The 18227-nt window shown below is 37.7% G+C and overlaps 1 protein-coding gene across 9 annotated transcripts in view; it reads right to left on the bottom strand.

Annotated features, from left to right (window-relative positions):
• Window positions 1-2711: 2711 nt before the first annotated feature.
• WDR41 (WD repeat domain 41) overlaps window positions 2712-18227 on the bottom strand; it is a 190595-nt gene continuing 175079 nt past the window's right edge. For 6 of the 9 annotated variants that reach the window (XM_017895538.1, XM_017895533.1, XM_017895540.1 and 3 more), the window contains 5 exons: window positions 11210-11394; window positions 8647-8768; window positions 7743-7831; window positions 6676-6809; window positions 2722-3772 (listed from right to left, as the gene is read on the bottom strand). In XM_017895538.1, the coding sequence (XP_017751027.1) occupies window positions 3620-3772; window positions 6676-6809; window positions 7743-7831; window positions 8647-8768; window positions 11210-11394 (683 nt within the window). In that variant the 3' untranslated portion in view covers window positions 2722-3619. Of the gene's footprint in view, window positions 3773-5810; window positions 5936-6675; window positions 6812-7724; window positions 7832-8646; window positions 8769-11209; window positions 11395-18227 lie in introns of all 9 variants that reach the window. The other 3 variants (XR_001889848.1, XR_001889847.1, XM_017895539.1) reach the window with 3 other exon arrangements.

The following is an 18227-nucleotide window of genomic DNA, read 5'->3' as shown; positions in this document are numbered from 1 at the left end:
TGTGCTTCAAAGATACTGTCATTTCTACAAATTAAGGGCTTGTGGCCACCCTGCATTGAGTAAGTCTATTGGGGCATTTTCACAACATGGGCTCGCTTTGTGTAAGTGTCACATTTTGGCAATTTTTACAGTATTGCAAATGTTTTTATTCTTGTATCTGTCATGGTGATCAGTGATCTCTGTTACTACTGTAATTGTTTTAGGGTACTGCAAACCATGCCCATATAAGACAGTGAACTTAATTGATAAATCTTGTGTATATTCTAACTGTTCCACCAACAAGCAGTTTCCAATCTCTCCCTCTTCTTGGACCTCCCTATTCCCTGAGATACAACAATATTGAAATTAAGCCAATTAATAACTTAACAGCCTCTAAATGTGCAAGTAAGAGTCACGCCTCTCACTTTAAATCAAAAGCTACAGATAATTAAGCTTAGTTGAAGAAGGCATGCTGAAAGCTCAGGCAGGTCGAAAAGCCATGCCTCTTACACCAGTTAGCCAAGTTATGCAAAGGAAGAGTTCTTGAAAGTGTTACTCCAGTGAACATGCAAACAAGAAAGTGAAACAGCCTTATTACTGAGATGGAGAAAGTCTGAGTGGTCTATATACAAGACTAAACCAGCCACAACATTCTCTTAAGCCAAAGCCTAATTCTTCTAAGCCAAAGCCTAATTCTTCAATTCTTTGAAGACTGAGAGGTGAAGAAGCTACAGAAGAAAAGTTGGAAGCAAGCAGAGGTTGTTTCATGAAGCTATCTCCATTAACGTCAAAGTGCAAGGGGAAACAGCAGGCAGTTATCCAGATGACCTAGCTAAGATCACTGAAGGTGACTACACTGAACAACTGAGTTTGTGAAGATGAAATGGCCTTCTATTAGAAGATGTCATCTAGGACTTGCGTAGCTAGGGAGAAGTTCAATGCCTGTGAATGTAGCTGGTGCCTTTAAGCTGAAGTCAAGAGTTTACCAGTCCAAAAATCTTAAGGTCCTTAAGAGTTATGTTAAATCTACTCTGCCCATGCTCTAGAAGTGGAGTAACAAAGCCTGGATGACAGCACATCTGTTTATAGCATGGTTTACTGAATATTTAAACTTATGGTTGAGACCTCAAATTTCTTTCCAAATATTACTGCTCAATGACAATGTACCTGGTGACCTAAGAGTTCTGATGGAGATGTACAAGGAGGTTCATGTTGTCTGCATGCCTGCTACCACAACATCTGTGCTGCAGTCCATGGGTCAAGGAGTCACTTTGACTTTTAAGTCTTATTTAAGAAATACATTTCATAAAGCCATAGCTGCCCTAACTAGTGATTCCTCTGATGGGTCTGGCCAAAGTCAACTGAAAACCACCTGGGAAGCATTTATCATTCTAGATGCTGCTAAGAACATTCTGATTCATGGGAGGTGGTCAAAATTTCAACATTAAAAGGAGTCTGGAAGAAGTGGAGTCTGAAGGTAATAGATGAGAAGTTGCTTAAGAATGTGTATAGAAAGTAGTTTCTGGAGACAGTCATTTCCACAGTGAAGGTGCTGTTAAACACCGTTGAAATGACAACAAAGGATTTAGAATATTCTATAAACTTAGTTGATAAAGGAGCATCAGGGTTTGAGATGACAGACTAAATTTTGAAAGAAGTTCTATTGTGGGTAAAATGCTATTAGAAAGTATTACATGTTACAGAGGTACCTTTGTGAAAGGAAGTCAATTGATTTGGAAAACTTCATTGCTGTCTTATTTTAAGGAACTGCCACAGCCACCCCAACCTTCAGCAACCACCTTAGTCAAGACCCTCCACCAGCAAAAAGATTATGACTCACTGAAGGCTCAGATGACTGTTAGCATTTTTTAGCAATACAGTATTCTTAAGGTATATACATTTTTTAGAAATTTAAGACTGTAGTATAAACAAAAGTTTTATAGGCACCGGGAAACCAAAAACTAGATGTGACTCACTCTATTTGCAATACTTGCTTTTTTGATGTGGTCTGAAATCTAACCTGTAATATCTCTGAGGTATGCCTGTATAATGACAGAAGGAATTTGCTGTGGTACCTATGGTACCATTTGCTTCCAAAATTCATGTGATTTCTACCACTCCATTTGAATAGATTAGTATCACAAAACACTAGCCTAGAACAGGCTAGGAAGTAAAACAGTTAAAAATCTATGACTCCCGTGTGTCATACAACTTAAGAAAACAACTTTACAAATGTATGGGCTAATACAGATTTTCTAAAGGAAAAAGCATGTGAGTAATGGGAGAAAGTCTTTTGTAATGGAGGTAGCTTAAGTTTTAATATTTCTCCATAAAACTTTTCATGACTCAATGTTATTTGGATTTAAAGTAGTCATGTAAGTCTCTCTCTCATTCAGTCTTCAATTCCTGTTTTTAGAGCTGCTCAGTGATACTGGGTACTACAGAGTTAATTGCAAGGCCTTACCACATTGGGCTTCAGTTTCCTCATTTATAACATTATGCCATTGGTCTACCTAGATGACCTTAACTCTTCCAGTCTTTGACTGTAGGTAGTTGTGGAAGCAAATGTCAAAGCTAAAACTAGTAAAAAGAACTCTGAAGATTCCCTTTAGGGTTATTTGTATAATGAACTCATAAATCTGTAGAAGGTTTTCCGTAAGAAGGGTCAGTCTGCTAACATCAGTCACATTGCCCTTTCTTAATTGGTAGTTTAAGAATTTCAATCTTTAATGTGTAGACTACTTTACTTTCTCATTTTTTTATTTCTTAGCACCAAAAGGAGAAAACATATTGTTACAAGGCTGGTTATAGTGTCTCAATGGACACTGCAAAGAACTACATAAATGAAGTCTGTCTCAAGCAATTCGTATTTGAGTCAGTGGTCAGATGGGGCAGTTGCGCTCAGTGGCAGTCTCTGACTCTGGAAACACTGTGCCTCTCAAATGATCTAGAGCTCATTCTTGGCGTACATGAGGGGAAGTTGTTGTTCTAGTACCAATTTAGCCCATGGCTGTTCAAGCCAATTCGCACTGGGAAAAATACACCCTCATAAGATTTCTATCCATTTGAGTTCATATAGGTTTTAGTAGCTAGAACTAAAAAATTAGAATTTTAAATTATCTCAACAAATTGATACCCAAAAAAAAACTTGCCAAACGTTAACAGTATATATGTTCATTTTTTTGGCTGAGAGATTCAAGTTTGTGCTGTATAGAACACTAACAGTTACTATAAGACCAGGAAAATTTGCAGGAGAAAGGCTATTTTTAAACTTCACAATAATTCTAAAGGAAGCCAAATAATGAAACTTCTAATAAATGCCATAACTTAACTATTACCTCTATTTGTACCTTTCACAAGGGTCTAGGTTCAAAATAAGCTCAAAACACAGCACTCACCACTTCAGCAGCAGCTGAAAGTCAAATGGAAAACTTGTGGTATATTCTTGGGAGGATATACTAGGACCTGACAAGCAACATGTTCCTGGTTGGTAGGTCCACAAAAACTTTAAATATGTAGAATTTTATGGACTGACAAAAAAAAATTACCAATTTAAGTGATCAATATATTAATGGTTTTCAAAGTAGTACCCGATATTTGACGTTCAAGGTTCATGCATGTGTATTTTTAATTCCTTAAACTAGACAGCAAGGTATAAGTCACCATTCTCCTCTAATTTTTGAAATAATCTTAAACTGCGCAATCCAGATTCTCGCTCTCCATTTTTCCACAAAATAATGAGATGATCAGCAGAGCATGTCACTAGTCCGTGATCTTCAAAGTATAGAAACATCTGTAAAGAAAATTAAAACTGATTATAGTGACCCTGAAAAGCAGAGAAGTGGCTAATACCACATTAACATATGTGCGTGTGAGATACATGCCTTAAGACTCCTTTGGATCTGGGTGTAGAACTTCATTTTTCAGTATTGGTAACAGTCACATACAAATAATATCTAATAATCAGAATTTTGTTAATATTGTTCAACCACAGAACAGCTATTTTCATAAAGTACATGAATTCCCATAGTTCTTCCAGATGTTTTCATAATCTGATTTTTCAAGTACTGGTTTTACTTAACCATTACTTATGTATAATGGCTATAGATAAAATGTCTGAATTCTAAATTTCCCAAGATAATCACTGGCTTCAGCTCTCTCTATAAAAGTAGATATACTCAATCCATAGGTATTGAGTGTCAGAACTAGGTTTATGGTTCCTACCCTCAAGAAGATTCTGAAAAGCAAATCATAATTGAAACAATAAAGGTACCAAGGAAAGATTATGTAATCAGGCACTAAATAATGCAGTACAGACTCTGACATGCCACAGAAATTCAGAAAAAGCTTCAAAGTGAGAAAATGCCCCAAGTAAGGGGAAGGGGCTTGTCCAGTGAAGGAATAGGCTGGAAGCTAAGAATAGGAAAATAGTGTTGACAAAAGACAACACGAATACTATGGGTGAAGAGTTGTATCAGAAAGAAGTGAACCAATGAAAAGGATGAGGTCCTCGAAGGAAAGGGTGAAATAAAAGAGAAACAGGGCCGGGTGTGGTGGCTCATGCCTGTAATCTCAGCACTTCGGGAGGCCAAGTTGGGCGGACTGCCTAGGTCAGGCGTTCACGAGACCAGCCTGGACAAACATGGTGAAACCCTGTCTATACTAAAAATTAGCTGGCCATCTGTAATCTCAGCTACTCGGGAGGCCAAGGAAGGAGAATCACTTGAACCCAGGAGGTGAAGGTTGCAGTGAGCGGAGATCACGCCTTTGCACTCCAGCCTGGGCAACAAGAGCAAAACTCCCTCTCGGAAAAAAGAGAACAAGAGTTTTCTCTAAAATGACTTACACATTTCTGAAGAGCACAAGAGAAGACTCAGCTGAGGATGCAGGAGTGAAGGGAGGAAATATGGAAGCAGAATTCCTTGGGAAACTGGAAAACACAAAATTCAATATACAGGTGGAGGGGTTGAGCCAGTAGAGCAAGGATGAAAATATAAAAGAAATGAGGACCAGCCTGGCCAACATGGCGACACCCCATCTCTACTAAAAATACAAAAATTAGCTGGGTGTGGTGGCGGGCACCTGTAATCCCAGCTACTCGGGAGCCTGAGGCAGGAGAATTGCTTAAACCTGGGAGGTGGCGGGTGCGGTGAGCCAAGATTGTGCCACTGCACTCCAGCCTCGGCAAGCGAGAGATACTGTCTCAAAAAAAGAAATGAGGAAATTCAGGTGACACTGCAGAGATAGCCTAGGTTTTATCAGCAAAGCCAGAGATGCTTTTTAAAAATGTTCAGGTCTCAACACTTTCACTCAGGAAAATTCCTAAGAAGCTGACACTGTCTTATATAATGAGAAATGTGCCACATTCAAACACATTTGAATGTGTTTTACATGGGGTTTTCTCCACCATCTAAAAACCGTTTTAATGAGTTCCTACTATTTAAAATATAAAGTCCAAACTCCTCAGCCTCAAGGACATTCATAATCTGACCCCAAACCACGTTCCCAGGCTTTATCTCCTACTAGTATCTGTTCACAGGAAGCCAGCACTCCAGCCTAGCTAAGGTGCTCTTTGCCACCACATAAATGCTATCTTTGCCCTTCTGTCTACCACAGTCCACGCTTGCCACCCAACCAGAAACACAAAGTTAAAAACTGAGCTACTTGCTAGACGAAAGCGAAGACAACTATGACACTGTACCCAACGTCAAGGAGCTTATGATGACAAGGCTATATACTCATCCTACTAAACTTAAAGTATCAAGTCTCATATCCTCTAACCATTTACAAGATTGAGCAAGAAATGTTTCTTCTGAGTCACTGCTGCTTACTTGGGTCCATCATATGCAGCCTAGGGTCTATACCCCTTCTCTCCACTCAAGAGTAAGATCCATGAGGGCAAGGACTGTATCCATCTCTCTCTGTCAACTCCAGCAGCCAGTGTTTAGCACAGTGCCTGAAATACAGGAAATGCTCACTAACAAGCATGCTGCCGCTGTTCCTCCTAAGCATGAATGCCCTTTCAAATGAAAAGAAATTTGTTCTTCTTTGCCTGTGAAACAGGGAAGAACAATTTAAGAAATTCCTTAGGGCTCTGATTACGCTGTTATCATTACACTGTTATTAGTTCTCACAACTAATCTGTTACCTCAACTGATCTTATTCCTTCACTGTAGGCAATGATGCCTGCAGCAAATATTCATGTATTAGGATTTCTATATATTAGAAGCTTATGCATTTCATAATTTTCAACTAAAATTTTCATATTTGCACAATGAAAATCAAGGCATAGGGTTTCATTAAAGGTAACAAACTATTATCCTTCAAAGGCAGGTGAAAACAGGACTCTGTTCATACATTTGATAAAGGCCCCTGGAATTCGATTCTGTTAAGGCTTTAACTGTATACACATAACCACAACCCTTCACGCATTCTCTGTTGACTGTTGTCTTACGGTCAGCTATCTCCAGCTCATAAATAATGGTGATTAAGCCCATTCTTAAAAGCAGTGCATTCCTTGTTTCCTCAAATCATATCTCTGGAAAGGGAAATCCTAACTGCACATACTATAGCCTATCCCATTCCATGTTCAGATCTACAAAAAAGTATATGCCTTTATGAGACCAACTGAATGAAAAGAGCAATGAAAAGGAAAAGCAGGAGTTGCCTGGACATTCTATGCCTGAAAAGCAATACCTCCACAGATGACGAGTGTCCAATCAAATCTCCAATAAGCTCCAGTGAACATGAAGTAGCATTTTCTTGCTGCTTTTTAACAGGTTGGCTGGCTTGTTTGTTGACTCTTCCAAATCCCCACATGTTAAAAAAACCTAGAAAAAGAATCATTTCCAAAATTACTGTGCTCTATACATACAATAACAACATGAGATCAGAAAAACAGAACATTTAAATGTGAAGAGGTTCCAGACTTATTTTAGTCAAGGGCTAAGTGGATGGTACTGAGCACTGTGCTAGGGTTTTTTGAATATGTTATCTCATCTTTCTTAGCTAACCAGGTCTGTTCTTCATCCCTTCTTATTGCCCCTAGTCACCCATTGGTGAAGGTATATTAACAAAAAGACACTTGGAATAAAACAGGACAGAAACAAAGCTTGAATGGCAATGTCTAACTGTCAAGGGAAAAAAAGGGCAAAACTCAGATCAACAAACAAGGCACAGGGGAATATCTGTATGTGTATGTGCAAAAGCAACACCCCAGGACTTCAGGAAGTTAAAAGAACCAGAAGCAACTAGGTACCAGCATCTGATTTCTTGTGCAAAGGTTGGTAACTAATTTATTCAACCCTTCAGAGTTTTGTTTTTCCAATTAAACACCTGGAAGTCAAGAGCTCATGCAATTATGATGTAAGCACACAAGGAAAAGTGTATTTTTCCATAAATTGAATTCAACATCAACGGTAAAGAACACTTTAGTTTGACATCTGACAGTACAAATTTTGTGTATCAGTCAGAATTAAAGACAATATAAATGAATACTTCATTAGGCCATTTGGTCATTCAGATGACCAGAAAGTAAGTTTTCCCTCAAAACAAAATCTCTATCTTACTTGAAATGAAGTGGCAGTTCTACATTAGGGCAGCATTAAGCTGTAAATCCTAGATCTCAATTACCATATGCTTTCTACAAACATCTGATGCCTATTTGGAGCATTTCTATAGTGGTTTCACATAATCGTCCTTCTCCTGCCTTTCACGTGAGAAAAAAGGACAGAGAAAAGACTACCTTTTGAGAGAAGACACACCTGTTGGTACAGGCTCAGCTGCAAGCTGCTGTTTTTCTCTTAACTCCCAAATGCGTACACTGCCATCTTCTGAGCATGAGATTAACTGCCTGTCAGAACAGAAAATCAGTAATACAAAGAGAGCGCACCACTGAGGACCAATGCTAAATTTGCAGTGAAAGAAATCAGTGGAGCCCTCAACTGCTTTTATTCAGCTCTTAGCAGGAACTGACAAAAATCACAATTTAACATGACGTTACAACACAAACTAAAAGCACCTTTTAGGAAAGCCACATGTTATACATTACATTAGCTCAAATGCTATAAATTTATTCTCTTCATTTAAAAAAATGCATTTGGGAAAACTGTGAATTGTACTTCACAATGTCCTAAGCAGCCCCCTTCCCTCCTCTTGCTACTCTCTTCTCTGGGTGCCTCTCACTCCAAAAATATCCTGCATAGAAAATAACGATATTCCTTGTCCATATGTTCGTCCCTAGAAGCTCAGCAGCAAATCTACTCTGAGAGGAAACCACTCTTAGTAGCCTCATATAACAAGGAGACTAGCAGCCATTTGATTCTGGCCATAAACAAACAAAAAGAAGGTAGGTTTATGAGAAATATAAAAATTGGTACACTGTAAGTGGCCCCAAAGTCGTTCTCATTGTTAAATACCAAATTTTAAATCATCTCTTCTTACAATGAAATTCGATGTAATTCATTTGAACCTTTCTTCTTGTAAATTCTGTAATACACTGCCACATACCCTTCTGTAAGAGACAGCCCTCAGGCATTCTCCATTTCCAAAAGAACACAGCAGGTCAAGCCATGAAGCCAGGTAACTTGGCCACTTGAGAAATTACAATGGTAGCCCTGGGAACCGTGACTTGCTTTCATCTATCGCAGAACAGATGGGAACTTGTACCTGTTTGGAAGTTTGGCAATGTGCAGGACATTGGAGTCATGTGCAGTTTTCTGGCAGGCAATCACACGCTTCATTTGAAGGTTATACACGTATAAACCCCTTCCAACTGCAGCAAATACATTCTAGGGGAAGAAGTTCAGAAATGGGCGTAAAACTAGCACTCACCCTTCCTACTGTAATGGATTTCCAGCCCTCATGTGACATTAGAAAGCCACTGTTACCTTCCCCATTCCTAGGCTTTAGCCCAAATTACAGTACTAATCTCTGAAACCCCAAAATGTCAAAGCACTAAGGAAAGCTCCAGGCATTGAGAAGGTAGGACACAACCACTAATAGAGAGAAAGGTCTGCATAGTATATCCCTTCGCGCCACTTTCTTCCTCACTGAAATAGATCTAAAGAAAAGCTATAGCTGGCAGCCTGGCCCTGCAGTGGAAGCTGTTGAGGAATAACCTGAGTTTTCATTTAAATAACACTATATCCTTGGGAAAATTACCTAGCTTCTTCTGCCTGAAAAATGCAAGCAAAATTACTTGCATTCCACATCTTAAGCAATCAGGAGACCTACGAGTGATATGAAAAGCATGGCTACAGTGGCATTATCATCATGCAATCCTCTGAAGGTTTCACAAAACATTTTTCCAAATGTACTATTAGAAGAAAATACCTTTTTACTAAAACAACTTTAATCTTTTGAAAGCATTTCCACCAATACTTATCTCACTTCAGCCTCACAATATCTTGTTAAGAAAGGCAAGCATCATTGCCATTTTCCAGATAAGGAAGTTAAAATTAAAGAGATTAAAGTCACACAAGAAATGAGACATGGAGTCAATATTAGAATCAAGGTCGTGTTACTCCAGTCCCTCAGTCCCTTGCTCGTTCCTCGCATGACACAGACTCACATGCAGTAGTAGCCTTTGAAATTTCTGCAAGCACTTGTCCTACAATCATTCATTCTTAAGCAATAGATATCCCCATGAGGTAGGCCTTTCAAATATCCCTACATATTGCCTTCTTGTTTTGACCAGAGATTCTGGGCCCTCCAACCTTTCTCACACAGCCTCCAAGACTACAAACTCAACTCAGACCTATAGTGACTGAACCAAAGCTTGCTGGAATCTTAAATCTGGAATGATCCCCTTGACTCTCAGGATTAGTACTCCACAATCAGCAATGCAGCTGACGTCCAATGCAGGTGCATTAATGAACAGTGCTAGCCAATGTGCTAAAATGGAAAGCCCTATGGATTGTATTCAATGCCAACATCCCCCGAAACTTATTCTACAGACCAGGAAATCTGGGCACAGTTTAAGTAATTTATCCAAGGTCAGGAAGAAAATTATAAATACAATTAGAGAATTCATGAGCTTTGGAGGCATTTACTCAATGGAGGCACTATCCCTGCTATCAATAACTAATGGTCCCTTACAGAAGGAAAGAACTCACAACAAAGAAAAATTAGGGAAAACTATACAATGCTTTATCCAGCATATATAGTAGAAAATAAATATCAATCAAAAAATTTAAAAGAAATACAAAACAAAAAACTTTTAAATATTTTTACAAAAGTGAGAAAAAAACATGTAACACTTAAAATATATAATTTGTAGGGCTACAACTCTAAGTGATCTAGTCTCCATCTTTTCTGAGACCATACTGTTTTTACCATGTATATTTAACTTTTTTCAAAATAAAGTTGGGATACAAAGAAACAATCTTTGAATATATTAGTATTTTTAAGTCCTATTCCTATCCTAATCTCCCGTTTTGTTTTAAAAGAGTGGTACAAAGAAAATGGATCATATTCTCCCCTGCCACAGAACACTACTACTGAAATTTTAATAAAAATAACAGGCATGCTGTTAGAAAATCTAAACAGTATAGAAAGTCACAAAATAGAGAAAAGCCTCCCCAACTCCTCCTCCTCGAAGGGTACAACTCATAAACATTTCTTGTAATTACATTTAGAACAGTTAATTGCCCTTTAAACACATTTTCTGAGCCCCTGACGCTAAGAGATTTGGTTTTTAGATCAGAGATAAGATTCAGTAGTCCACTGGTACTAATCTGTTACAGCAAAACAGATCTCAAGTGCTTCAAGAGCATCACTCCCAAGCCCTATGGGATGGAAATCAACAATTCTCAATTTATCTTGCCCCAAGATGCCAGCAGACTAAGAGAAACATTCCTAAAATTTTAAATTTCCTTTGCCTCACTAAATGCACCAGATTTTCAAAAGAATTCTTTTTCACTGTTTCTTAAAACAATCGTTAACTCAACAAGTCCCAGACCGCCCTTATAATCCAACCCAAAATTTCAATATTTTAAAATCTGTGTACAATGTTTAAATCATTTCCTTGCCTGAGATTAGAAGCAAGATAAAAAAAAATAAAATGCTTTTTTTTTTTAAAACAACAAATCATACAAGTTAGAAAAAACAGACCATTGTTAAAGCACAACCTGAAACCATGATACCCTTTTATGTCCAACATGGGATTAAATTTTAAAATCAGAAATTGGGTTTATGTAAAAGGCAAGTTTATAGTGTATAGATTTTTTACCTCTTCATCACATGTGAAATGATGAATAGAAATGTCATTTGATTTTTGACAGAGTTTTATTTCTTGTTGGGTGTCCAGTTGTGGAGATGGGTCCCAGAAGTTGCGTTCATAGGCCTGCATGGTCCAGTCCAGCGCATCCCAGATGATCAGCTCTCCGATGTGGGAGCCGGTGACAAAACTCAAATCTAGGCAAAGTTCACAGAGGCCTCATTATCGATCATTTTATCTAGGTAAAGGTAAAACTGAATGGAATGTCTAGTAGTAATGCCTTATAAAACCACAGTAATTAGAACAGTGAGGTGCCTAGGCAAGCCAACAGAAAGATTAATATAAGAATAGGAAGGCCAGAAATAGACTCAAATTATCTTAGTAATTTAGTATGTAACAATGATTGCATTTCATTTCAGTAAAGAAATACTTCATGCTGGAATATCTGGTTATATTTAAGGGGAATAAAAGTAAAAGAACATCATCTTGGATCATCCACCAAAATAAGTTTCAAATAGATTAAAACATGAAAGTTACTTAAAGGATGGAAGAAAATAAAAGTGAATAATTTTATGAGTGTGGAGTGGTAAAGGGCTCTCATGGAAGCAGAGTGGGGTGCCAGGGGAAGAGATCCTAGTAAATAGCTGCTTGGCAAAACAAAAACAAATACCAGGCACAGTGGCTCATGCCTGTAATCCCAGCACTTTGGGAGGACGAGGCAGGTGGATCACCTGAGGTCAGGAGTTCGAGACCAGCCTGGCCAATATGGTGAAACCCCATCTCTACTAAAAATACAAAAATTAGCTGGGCATGGTGGTGTGCGCCTTAGTCCCAGCTACTCGGGAAGCTGAGACAGGAGAACTGCTTGAACCTGGGAGGCGGAGGTTGCAGTGAACTGAGATTGCACCACTGCACTCCAGCCTAGGCAACAGAGCGAGACTCAGTCTAAAACCACCCCCCCACACACACACAAATACACTTAAATGACAAAAAGCTGGGAAAAAATTGTAACTAGGATGACAAAACAGGTTTATTATACTTGACACATAAGCAGTTCTTGGAAATTATTAAGAATAAGACAAATACAGCAGAAAAAAAAATGGGAAAAGGATCTTAAAAGGCAAAACAAATAAAAATGGTCATTAAACATGTGAAAAGATGCTCAACTCCTTTAATAATCAAAGAAATTAAAAAAAGAGATATCATTTATTTACTTATGAATCAGGAAATATTATAAAACAGGAAAATACCCAATACAGTACTGGCAAAAGCATAAGAAATCAGCACATTCATGTACTGCCTAATACACAGGCTTTTTTTTTCAACGATTAATTTGCTAATATGTATCAAAACCTAAAAAATGTAAATCTCTTGATCCAACAATTCCACTTCTAGGAATTTATCCTGAAGGAAATACATAAATGTACAAGGTTGTTACATACATATATGTACAAATACACAATCTTAAAAATCTGAAGATAACTACACATCGAATTGAGAATTGAATAAATAAGACATCAACAAAATGAAATAGCAATGCTGTTATTAAAAATTAAGTTACAAAAGTATGCTTATCCATATAAGCTTAGATATGGAAATATGACATATTGTTACAAAACAGTAAACCATATGAACACACATGTACACACATACATATGCCCAGAAAACCACCTAGAAAGATGTGGACTGGTGTTTAATACTGGATAGTGGAAAGATTTTAACTTATATTTTTAATATTTTCACTATTTTCATATTTTTCTACTATGATTACGTATAACTTGTACCAGTTTTTAAAACCTTTAAAAGTGGATTTTTTCCATTTTACGTATTATATACTTTACACACAACATATTTAATAGAAAATGTACAACTGCTAGACTTATTTCAAATAAATGTAATTTATTTAAATTATTACATATTTAGGGTAAGACAGAAGAGTATAATACACTTAGTCTAGAAATCCACGTTCTGATTTTGGCTCTGCCTGTTGCTAGCCAGGTGGTCTTTAGGAAGAAGTTTAACCTTTATCTTGGATTCCTCAGGCATTAAATGAGATGACTGTAAAAATTGAATAATAAACATGTAGCCATTTAAAAAAGACATCAAATGTTATCTTTGTGCCCCTGGTAGTATTTTGAGCCCCTGGTATTATTCCACATTAACTGTATTAAAATATCCTATTACTTGTTAATTTAGGAATACATAGATGAGTAATTATGATTTAATTATTTCATTTATCAAATAAACCAGCAAGACAGAAATCTCTAATGACCACACGAACAATCTCTTAAGAGATACAGAATTACCAGCAACCCTACATGTAAACATTATTTGTCTTGGCTCCAAGGCCATAATAGGTAATTATTAATATCTAATTTCTATAGCTTATTAACAGACTCTATAGAACTTACTCTGTGGAGAAATCACTTCTCATCTGTGGAGCAAAACGGGCTTCTAGTTTTAGTAGTGGGAAAGTTAAGGCAGTCCTAATCTTCCCAGGACCTTCTTTCCCACTCCTTTCCCTCCTTTTTCCAATTTCATTCAAACTACAAAAGAACCAGAGATGCTAAGGAGTGAAGATTCCCCTTGACTCTCACTCTGCATCTGTACTCATAACACAGAATTAACCTACTGAAACCATGCAGCTGCCTGCTCTGACTTAATCCTCCAAGTGTCTGTGATTCCTCCATGCAGCAGAAACAAAATATTAACGACCAGTTGGAATTTTCCCTAAAAAGAAAATACTGGCATTCAGCTGAGTCAGCTTTTTTTTTTTTTTTTTTTTTTTTTCCTTGAGATGGAGTCTCACTCTGTCACCCAGGCTGGAGTGCAGTAACACAATCTTGGCTCCCTGTAACCTCCACCTCCCAAGTTCAAGCAATTCCTGTCTCAGCCTCCTATGTGACATGTGACACCAAACCTGGCTAATTGTTGTATTCTTAGTAGAGACAGGTTTCACCATGTTGGCCAGGCTGGTCTCGAAATTCTGACCTCAAGTGATCCAACCACCTCAGGCTCCCAAAGTGCTGGGATTACAGGCGGGAGTCACCGTGCCTGGCCAATCAGCACATATTTTTAAGCAGTTTACACACGTAAACTAATTCCCAAATAGGTCATTCAAAATGTTTCATTACAAACAACCTCAATGATATATTATTAGTAGATGGATTTTCATCCTGTATCAAAAGCCACTTAGTATGAAAATCTCACCTGTTATCTGTCTATGCATCCCTCACAAGTACTAACACTTCATGATTACCAAAGCATGCTGGCAACATGATACAAGACAAGGAACAAAATAAAGGAGCACCCAGAGCCTTCTGCCTAGAGAGATTAGCAGTTATTTTTGGTCTGTCTTAGAAAACCTTCTGCCTGGGGCATTCCAATCTTTTTAGCAAATCTGGTACTCATTATCCACACTTGCTGGTGTTCTGTCATACAATTTTAAGGTTGCCCTGGGGCCACCCCTCTGAAAATAGACTTGCCCTGTGATGTACAATCCCAAGCAACTGGCCATATCTTTCAGTGGTAGTGGGTGAGGAGAAAGGAGCAGAGCTGCAAGTGAAGCAGGGAATCGTACAACATAAACATTTCAGGATCACTGACATCCACATCACGGCTAACATGCCTATGTACTGCAAGATGAGATTGTCAGCAAATCATTTTCAAATTTTAACAGACTACTTGGTCATGTTTGATTCCTAAATATACTTTTGGCTTATGTATTATCTGTAGTATAATTTTATAGTCATAGAGTTTATAAAGTAAAAAGTACTTTAAAAGTAAAAAATCCAAAAGCTAGAAGATGACAAGAAATAACTAAGATCAGAGAAGAATTGAAAGAGATAGAGACATGAAAAACTCTCCAAAAAAAAAAAAAAAAAAAAAATCAATGAATCCAGGAGCTTATAAAGATGAAAAGAGAGAAGAATCAAGTAGACACAATAAAAAATGATAAAAGGGATATCACCACTGACCCCACAGAAATATAAACTACCGTCAGATAATACTATAAACACCTCTATATAAATAAACTAGAAAATCTAGAAGAAATGAATAAATTCCTGGACAAATACACCCTCCCAAGACTAAACCAGAAGAAGTGGAATCCCTGAATAGACCAATAACAAGTTCTGAAATTGAGGCAGTAATTAATAGTCTACCAACCAAAAAAAGTCCAGGACCAGACGGATTCACAGCTGAATTCTACCAGAGGTACAAAGAGGAGCTGGTACCATTCCTTGCGAAACTATTCCAAACAACTGAAAAGGAGGGACTTCCTAATTCATTTTATGAAGGCAGCATCATCCTGATACCAAAACCCGGAAGAGACACAACAAAAAAAGAAAACTTCAGGCCAATATCGCTGATGAACATCGATGCAAAAATTCTCAATAAAATACTGGCGAACCAAATCCAGCAGCATATCAAAAAACTTACCCACCACAATCAAGTAGGCTTCATCCCTGGGTTGCAAGGATGGTTCAACATATGCAAATCAATAAACATAATCCATCACATAAACAGAACCAATGACAAAAACCACATGATTATCTCAATAGATGCAGAAAAGGCCTTTGATAACATTTAACATCCCTTCATATTAAAAATTCTCAAAAAACTAGGTACTGATGGAAGGTATCTCAAAATAATTAGAGCTATTTATAAGAAACCCACAGCCAATATCATATGAATGGGCAAAAGCTGGACGCATTCCCTTTAAAACCTGGTACAGGACAAGGATGCCCTCTCTCACCACTCCTATTCAACATAGTATTGTAAGTTCGGGCAAGGGCAATCAGGAAAGAGAAAGAAAGAAAGCGTATTCAAATAGGAAGAGAGAAAGTCAAATTGTCTGTTTTCAGATGACATGATTGTATATTTAGAAAACCCCATTATCTCAGCCCAAAAACTCCTTAAACTGATAACCAACTTCAACAAAGTCTCAGGATACAAAATCCTTGTGCAAAAACCACAAGAATTCCTTTATACCAACAATAGACAAGCAGAGAGCCAAATCATGAATGAACTCCCATTCACAATCACTACAAAGAGAGTAAAGTACCTAGGAATACAGCTAACAAGGGATGTGAAAGAGAACTACAAACCACTGCTCAAGAAAATAAGAGAGGACACAAATAAATGGAAATCCATCCTCATAGATAGGAAGAATCAATATCGTGAAAATGGCCAGACTGCCTAAAGTAATTTATAGATTCAATGCTATTCCCATCAAACTACCACTGACATTAAATTAGAAAAAACTATTTTAAATTTTATATAGAATCAAAGAAGACCCCGTATACCCAAGACAATCCTAAGCAAAAAGAACAAAGCTGGAGACATCACGTTACCTGACTTCAAACTATACTACAAGGCTACAGTAACCAAAACAGCATAGAACTGGTACCAAAACAGACATATAGACCAATGGAGCAGAACAGAGACCTCAGAAATACCACCACACATCTACAGTCATCTGATCTTCAATAAACCTGACAAAACAAGCAATGGGGAAAGGATCTCCTATTCAGTAAATGGTGCTAAGAAAACTGGCTAGCCATATGCAGAAAACAGACACTGGACCCCTCCTTACACCTTATACAAAAATTAACTCAAGATGAATTAAAGACTTAAACGTAAGACCTAAAACCATAAAAACCCTATAAGAAAACCTAGGCATACCATTCAGGACATAGGCATGGGCAAAGACTTCATGACAAAGATGCCAAAAGCAATTGCAACAAAAGCCAAAGCAAACAAATGGGATCTAATTAAACTAAAGAGCTTCTGCACAGCAAAAGAAACTACCATCAGAGTGAAAAGGCAATCTACAAAATGGGAGAAAATTTTTGCAATCTACCCAACAAAGGGCTAATATCCAGAATTTATAAGGAACTTAAATTTACAAGAAAAAAACAACCCCATCAAAAAGTGGGCAAAGGATATGAACAGGCACTTCTCAAGACATTTATGTGGCCAAAAAACATACGAAAAAAAGCTCAACATCACTGATCATTAGAGAAATGCAAATCAAAATCACAAGATACCATCTCACCCCAGTCAGAATGGCAATTAATTAAAAAGTCAGGAAACCACAGATGTTGACGAGGCTGTGGAGAATAGGAAGAATACTTTTACACTTTTGGTGGGAGTATAAATTAGTTCAACCATTGTGGAAGACAGTATGGTGATTCCTCAAGGATCTAGAACCAGAAATACCACTTGACCCAGCAATCCCATTACTGGGTATATACCCAAAGGACTATACATCATTCTACTATAAAGACATATGCACATGTATGTTTACTGCAGCACTATTTACAACAGCAAAGATATGGAACCAACCCAAATGCCCATCAATGACAGACTAGATAATGTGGCACATACACACCATGGAATACTATGCAGCCATAAAAAGGAGTAAGATCATGTCCTTAGCAGGCACATGGTCATGAAGCTGGAAGCCATCATCCTCAGCAAACTAACACAAGAACAGAAAATCAAATGCCGCATATTCTCACTCTAAGTGGAAATTGAACAATGAGAACATATGGACACAGAGAGGGGAACAACACACACCAGCACCTCTTGGGGGAAAGGGGAGGAAACTGAGAGGACAGGTTGATAGGGGCAGCAAACCACCATGGCACAAGTATACCTATGTAACAAACCTGCACATTCTGCACATGTATCCCATTATTTTTAGAAGAAATTTTTTTAAAAGATCATTTAAAAGGCAGTAAAAAGTATATGATGCTTTCTGTAACTTTCATTAACAATTTTTTCTTTAGTTTTCCCTTTTTTCCCCTTACGGATTTGGCAAAGGAATACTTGAAGAAAGTTTTCAGAAACTGCTGTAAGTTCCTCTGTGTCTCACATGGCAAAAGAAGTGCCATGAGGTTCAGGCTATCTAGTACCATCCCATCATCTTCATTTCAGTAACCATGCTGGCTGAATAGTACCAGTGCTTCGCTGCTAAAACAAAGTAACTACGCGTGACCAGTGTAATGGGCCAAATACTGCTGGG

This window comes from Rhinopithecus bieti, unplaced genomic scaffold (genome assembly GCF_001698545.2).
Source record: "Rhinopithecus bieti isolate Rb0 unplaced genomic scaffold, ASM169854v2 scaffold_26302, whole genome shotgun sequence".
Classification (NCBI taxonomy): Eukaryota; Metazoa; Chordata; class Mammalia; order Primates; family Cercopithecidae; genus Rhinopithecus; species Rhinopithecus bieti.
This window is presented reverse-complemented; position numbering and strand designations above follow the sequence as displayed.